This window comes from Notothenia coriiceps, unplaced genomic scaffold (genome assembly GCF_000735185.1).
Source record: "Notothenia coriiceps isolate Sejong01 unplaced genomic scaffold, NC01 NC01_scaffold00030216, whole genome shotgun sequence".
NCBI classification, from domain to species: domain Eukaryota; kingdom Metazoa; phylum Chordata; class Actinopteri; order Perciformes; family Nototheniidae; genus Notothenia; species Notothenia coriiceps.
In genome coordinates this window covers 506,449-513,633 of record NW_011362917.1, presented here as the reverse complement: position 1 = coordinate 513,633, position 7,185 = coordinate 506,449, and the positions used below count along the sequence as shown (strand labels likewise).

Here is a 7,185-nt window from a genome sequence, read left to right as displayed (position 1 = left end):
GCGCAGTTTAAGCGTGCGTCTCTGTGTTTCATTCAAGCTCGGCTCTGTGTGTGTGAGGAACGAGCCTTTTTGTGTGCGCAAGAGATAGGAGAGAGAGAGAGAGAGAGCGAGACCAGCGGTACCGAAGATCGTTGTTGTTAGCTTCTGGTGCTAGCGAGCTAGTGGCCGGGTCTCAAATGTTTTGGTCACCATTAATGTAAACAATTATTTCCGAGGCACACGTTTATATGATCATTATAGTTATAAAAAAATAAGAGAATAAATGAAAAACAGTTTTGAAATAATATGACATTAAAAACAGAATAAAGTTTAAAAGGGAGTGATTTGTAAAATATCCATAAAGAAATAGTAAATCTGTTTACAGTTCTGTTTCATATGGGTGTTGAGAGATGTATCCATAGATCTCTTCATTTTGCTCTCAAAGTGCACCAGATTGATGCTTTTAACTTCAATATTCAAAAATCTTCCCGGGAGAGCTTGCCCCCAGACCCCCCTATGTGAGGTCCACTCACCACCTATAAAAATAGCACTTTACCCCTGCTTACACCTATATGCCGTGAGCTGTTATCGAGCATTCATTGTAACAGTTGCAGGTACGTTGTGTATATGCGTGGGGATTGTTGCAGTAGAAAATTCAACTGTAGCGACCGGTACATTAATGGGAAACCCTAAATGTTTGAGCACCCTCTATGAAACGTCAAGCTACCCCACAGCACCCCCAAAATAAATCTCTGGCGCCGCCACTGAGCCTGACTATTTGTGCTGGGGGGGCCCGACTTTTTTTTTTCTCCAAAGGGGGGGCCTGACAGAAAAGGTTTGAGAACCACTGCTCTACTGTATCATGCTTTGATGTTTAAAACCATTTACATGCACAAAAACCTATACTACAAGAAAGGGAAAACCCCCAAAATGAGGGCCTCTTTAAAGAAGTGTGAAACGTGACATCTTGATGAATGCTTGATGCTGCTCTACACTCCTGGTAGTCGCCGTGTTAAACGTGTTTAATGTGTATTCAATGTTTGGCATGTGACTGCGCAGTTTGCCAATTCCAGTCATCCATCTGCTATGCAATAAAGCATGTCAAAATAAATGTGATACTGCACGTGAGGTCTGTATGATCCTCATAGCAGGGAACACACTTACATTGAAGCCCCCCAGCAGCAGCAACGTGGGCTCCAGACCGACAGAGAAGATGAGGCGCAGGATGGTGGAGGCGATGAGCGCCCGGATACCGTGAGGCTGAGGAAACACGATGACGATGGCCAGAGAAACCAGCATGGCCATCCACAGCAGGGCAGAGAGGTGGGGCTCCAGGGTCCCTGAGGAGGAAGGAGGTCACATCAGGGAGGAAGTGTGGCTCTTTGCTTTCTCTGTTTTCGGTTCAGTTATGAAGTTGCCTATTTCGAGTGAAATTAGTGAATAGTTCTCTTTTAACGTCAACAGGAGGAAAATTAAGCTCGTAATCAACTTCACAACACACATAAATATGGCTTAAAGCATTAGAGAAACTAAAGTTAATACCTTGAGGTTGTATTCCTCTGTCAACCCATCGAGTTGAAGTTTAAATTCATGAAATTGTCATAATTAGTATATTCATTTTAAAAGTTAAGGCCAAAATTGTTTTGTGTGGCCTTGTCAAAATTCTAATCAGTTTTTTTTTTTAATCAAATTTGAAGAAATTCCCTTAAGGCGTTTTGGGAGATACGGCTCTCCAGAGAAATTGACAATCAAATGGACAATCCAAAAACAGACGCATAAGAAACAACACACAAAACGTCTGAAAAAAAGGGTTTATCCATAGATTTTATTTTAAATACTGAACGCTTTTTTCTGTAATATTCTTTAGCTGCAATAAAATTATGCTAATGTTCTTTTTTTAGGTTACCACAACACTTGTTTCATTACATGCCATCATGCCATGAAAGTAAAACGACCAAACAGTAGCAGACGTATCCACTGTGAATATTGATTAATTGATCGGCTTCATGTGTTATTGAGACTAAGACCCCATCCACACGGAGACGAAAATGAATTCGATATCAAAAAAGTCTTCTGTCCACACGGAATTGGCTCTAGAAACTTGTCCGTCCACACGAGACCGCTCGACCCGCTGGAGACGCTGTAGGACATATGCCAGGCCTGTAAGTGGCGCTGTACTTCCGCCACAAAATACACCAAAAGCAGCGAATAAGACCCCCGTGCATGGTTGCCCTTCTGTTTATTCTCCGCGGTGGATTTAGCAACATGTAGTTCATGTAATTCTCCATGTCCACTTGTTGCTGATGGTTGTGGTAGAGGAGCTGTAGATTCTGCACTAGCATCTAGCATGGTCAGTAGCGCCTGGAGCACGAAAGCAACCCTGTGATCCGCCATTGTTGTTGTTGTTAGAGAAACGCATCAGCAATGACGAGGGGGTGAGCAGCAGAGGTGGGGAGAGGCGGGGCTATGGCGTCATCATTATCAGGAAATGATCGTATAGGGCGTACACACGGAGCCGTTTGGACCCCCAGAGCATTACGTCCGCAGATCTACCCACCTTGGGATGCGTTATCGTTTGAGGGCTCCGTTTCCGTGTTGGCCTCGTGTGGACGAACAGTCTTCTATACGATAGAGAACTGTAGCGGATACAACCCGTTTCGTCTCCGTGTGGACGGAGCCTAAGAAATCCCATTAGAGTCGCTTATGAAAACAATTGTTTTGGAGTTATATTATATAAGTAGAGCCTCTCTCTGTTTGTGTATATGTTGGTTTTTACACAACAGTTATGTGTTCATCTAAATCTATTATTTCATCTTCATGAGCACACCAGGCATTAACTCAATGCCCATCTAAATCCTATGTTTAAATATTAAAGTGCATTTATCTGTTGTTTTCTTTCCACTGAGGCTCTTAAACAGCACTCAGAGAGTCTCCCTACATCCCCTCCCTGCTGAGGCCTCCTTCTTCACGCCTCTCTGTGTACAGATCACATGACAGGTACTTGTTACATAACCCCCGGTTGGCTAAAAATACACTTGGCTGGAGCTGAAATCACCGTGGATGGTCCCGGGCGCCGCATTGTAACGCGCTGCCTGGGCGCCTGGACTTGGCAGCGAACCCAGAAGCAGCAGTTTGGACGTCACACACCTACAGACTCAGACCATTCATCTCTCTCGCACGCTTACTCTGCAGCCAGGCGGAGATAGAGAGACTGACCTTTACACTAAAGCACTTACTGTACACTTCACCGAATCTAAATACAGCCTGACGTTTGCTACGTGATGAAAACTGAGATTCTACTTTACGTGTGTGAGCGCCTGTGACAGGGTGGAGGCTCTGGCACTTCACCAACTTCTGATCAAGGGATACCTGACTCCACACAAACACCCAGCTGATTTAAACCACAGCACTAACCTATAGAAAGGACAGAAGTTATTCAAGGTGCTTTTTTCTAGGGCTTCAGCACGTCCGACCTCCACTATGAAAAAGCTCCTAACCACAGTGTATCTTCAAACAAACCACCTAGAGGAAACATCCACTGGCAGCATGTGAGTGCAGCTGATACAACAATGTTTAAGGGGACTTTCAGTGTTTATGTCCACTGTAAAAATCTCCATAATAAATGGATAGTTTGAAAGCTTTGAAGTGCGGTTGTAAGACGTACTTATCCACAGTCACAATCAAACAGATAATGACCCTTATCTAAAAAAACATTCTTGTCATTAAAGAAAATATGTAAAGTAAGTATAAAAGGACACTTTCACTGCAACAAAACCGTCACCCTTCTTTCTAGATGTGCAAATAAGTAAATTGGAGGGACACTTTGAAGATTGTAAATTATAATTTCTGTAGATGGTGGTCCGCATGCCAACATTTAGGAGAGACAGGAAGTGGTTACCTCAATGGGGGTTAAGCAATGTACTTCTCTGGATGGGGGTATCAGCAAATAGTCTACGCAATATTTAGAATAAAAAAAAAATAATACAAAACATACTGTATAAATAAATAACTATTTTAGCTCGCAGAACACAGGATTATTTTGTCCATCACTGTCTCAAATGGTCTGAGTGTGCGTATAGTGGGACGTTGTTTTAAAGGCTTAGTAAGCATTCAACCAATGTCACCCACAATAACAAAAATGAACTAACTAATTGAGACAGCTTTAGACCAGAAAATCCTGTCTTCTGCAAGGTTCAACTTCTGTGTTGCCCGAAGGAGACTGATTGCTTTGAAGGTAGCATAGATAACAACATAAATTAACCTGAGTGATTGGAAAGGGCTACCTGACAGCAAGGTGAAGGCGTGAACACATTCCAAATACAGAAAACACTTGAAATGACATGGTTCTTTTAAGTGGGCTTTTCTTTTATGAAGCTAGAATATATTTTGCTGCTGCCTCTGTCCACAGCAGCTTTGCTCCCGTGTCAGTACTCCTCCGTTTCTCCAAATTGGACGAAACTGCCAAGGATACAAAGACTATGGATAATAATCCCTTCAACCCCACTTAAAAGCATCCAAACTATCCCTTTAACCTACAAACAATGTACAACCTGGAGTTGGTCACGTTTTTTGTTTCTTTTTCTAAGACTTCAGCACATCCGACCACTACTTGGAAAAGCTCCCAACCACAGTTTCCCTTCAAACAAACCACGTAGAGGAAACATCCACTGACAGACATGAGAAGGAGGCGTGCAGCTGATACAACAATCAGGGGATTTCCTGGAGTTTAACTTCCCCATACAATTTACATGCATACCTTTAAAAGCTATTACAATGTCTTAATTAAGTCCACTAGAGAGTCTGGATCTAACAAGGTTTACAGGCAGGTGGCTTGAATATTAACAGGAAGCTCATGTGAATTGGTGACGCAGTGTGAATGTGTGTGTATGCATGCGTGTAGACATTGAATATTCACCATTGAGCAACTTAACAGTGGCTGAGTTTTCTTTTCTTTTTACACGACTTCAGTGTCCTGGAATGAACTGTTAAGCTCCCAGAAGACCTTTGACACTTCAAACCCCATGAAGTTGCTGGAGCTATGCTAACAACCTCGGTTATTTTTTTTTCTATACCGCTGTGAGGAAGTTCAAACAAAGGGGACCTCGCCGTTTGACCCCACATAGAACAATTGAAAGTGTATGCGGATCACAATGTGTGTCTTCTTTCTGCTACTCCGCACTGGAACAATGCAGGCCTTATTGGCTGCGGCTTTTCACATCCCCACAAATACTGCCCTCAAGGAGAACTAAGAAAAACAACTGAAAGGATTAAGAGAAAGCAAAACAAGCGGAAAGCTGAAACTGCATGTGAAAACATGCTCCGGTTGTCACAAAAATAATTATGTTGTGCAGGAATTGGTTTCACTCTTTGACCAAAAGAGCCATTTTGCCCCCTTTTTCAAACATTTGTTTTTGTCTGGAGCCGCAACACATATTTGATAGCTTATAAAGTTGTATATATTGTTATATCATAGACAAAAACTACAGCTTTTTTGCATTTATTATTTATTACATTTAGAAAACTGTTTACCTCTAATAATAAACAAATGTAAGGAGAATACAAAAAAATACACAGGCCTACTTTAAAATAAATTAAACACAGCACTTGGGGAGTCCTCTGCACANTCAACTACCTGGGCTGTCAAATGTCTCAAAGCGTTCTTAAAAACCCAGGAGAAAATGGTGGATTTCGGAACAGTGTCCAAACCGTTACCATGGGAACTAGTAGTTCCCATGGTAACGGTTTGGACACTGTTCCGAAATCCACCATTTTCTCCTGGGTTTTTAAGAACGCTTTGAGACATTTGACAGCCCAGGTAGTTGACGCCAATGTACTCTTTTCGTTGCGACTTTTTTCCAACGCACTCAACTCGTCAGTTGCCGCAAATCTTTTGTTGGTTTTGTGGTCTGTGTCCATGTCCAACCATTCATCAATACTGAGGCCCCCCAACAAATCAAAATTAACTTTAAAATCTGACATTTTGTAGCTACCGATTTCCAACGAGAGACAATGTATAACAGTGTAACGTCTGTGTGTCGCTAAACGTCGCTATGGAAACCACACGATGTAGGCTCATGGAAGTAGTTTCGGTAGGCTAGTGGCGTGTGTAGGCCACTGGATACTTTCTGATTAGGCACGTTCTATTTGATCGTTGTTTGATCGTGGAATCAAACACGCCTATTGACCAATCAGAGAGCTTGCTCAAACCTATGTGTTATAGAATGTACAGTCATATCTGTACATTTAACTGCATTTCTTGCACTTCCGGTTGGATGCTAACTGCATTGCGTTGCATTCTGGTGGTGGGTGTTGGGTGTTTACCAAATGTATAACCAAAACCAGAAAAAGGTCATTCTTAGTCCACATTTGAACATATTGTAATCCAATCTCTAAATCCTCTCTTTTTCCAGCTCTTCGATCTGGTGTACAGAGAGGAGACCTTGCTGAACGTAATAAAGAGTGTGACCCGCAATGGCCGCTCCATTCTCCTGACCGCCGTGCTGGCTCTTATCCTCGTCTACCTCTTCTCCATCGTGGGCTACATCTTCTTCAAAGACGACTTCATTCTGAATGTCGACAGGATACCCAACAAAACACTAGGTACGAAACAGGTTGTTACCTCTCACTCCCTAACCGGGACAGAGATAAATACCTCGCCCTTCACTGAACCCGGGGACAGTCAAGAGAATAAACAAGGAATGTTTCTCTGCAGCAAACACACACAATCGCAGACACACACACACACACACACACACACACACACACACACACACACACACACACACACACACGTATGTAGATGCTTATGACTCTTTCTGGATATCTCTTCCCAAACACATCCGTGACTGCAACAATCTGTCTATATTCAAATTTAGAAAAACATATTTAATTGTGTTTTATGTTTTTACTCTTTCTTTTTTATGAATGATCTGTATTATTATTGTAACTTTTTTTATTTAATTACATTTAAAAAAAAAAAAAATCTATAGAGCATGGAGCCAGTATGGTGGGAGAGTTCTTCTCTGGTGGAGTCTGCCGGAAAGAGAATGGGGAGAACTGTTCGACAGAGGCTGTGAGGGAAGGTAGGGTGTGTGTGTGTGTGTGTGTGTGTGTGTGTGTGTGTGTGTGTGTGTGTGTGTGCGTGTGTGTGTGTGTGTGTGTGTGTGTGTGTGTGTGTGTGTGTGTGTGTGTGTGTGTGTGTGTGTG

At 42.4% G+C, this 7,185-nt stretch overlaps 1 protein-coding gene across 1 annotated transcript in view; it reads left to right on the top strand.

Annotated features, from left to right (window-relative positions):
* Positions 1 to 7,185, top strand: part of LOC104959425 (inositol 1,4,5-trisphosphate receptor type 1-like) — a gene marked incomplete at its 5' end in the record, with an annotated part of 43,528 nt that overhangs the window by 11,923 nt on the left and 24,420 nt on the right. The window contains 3 exon segments of the mRNA XM_010787315.1: positions 1,151 to 1,302; positions 6,339 to 6,579; positions 6,969 to 7,061. Of these exon segments, the coding sequence (XP_010785617.1) occupies positions 1,151 to 1,302; positions 6,339 to 6,579; positions 6,969 to 7,061 (486 nt within the window).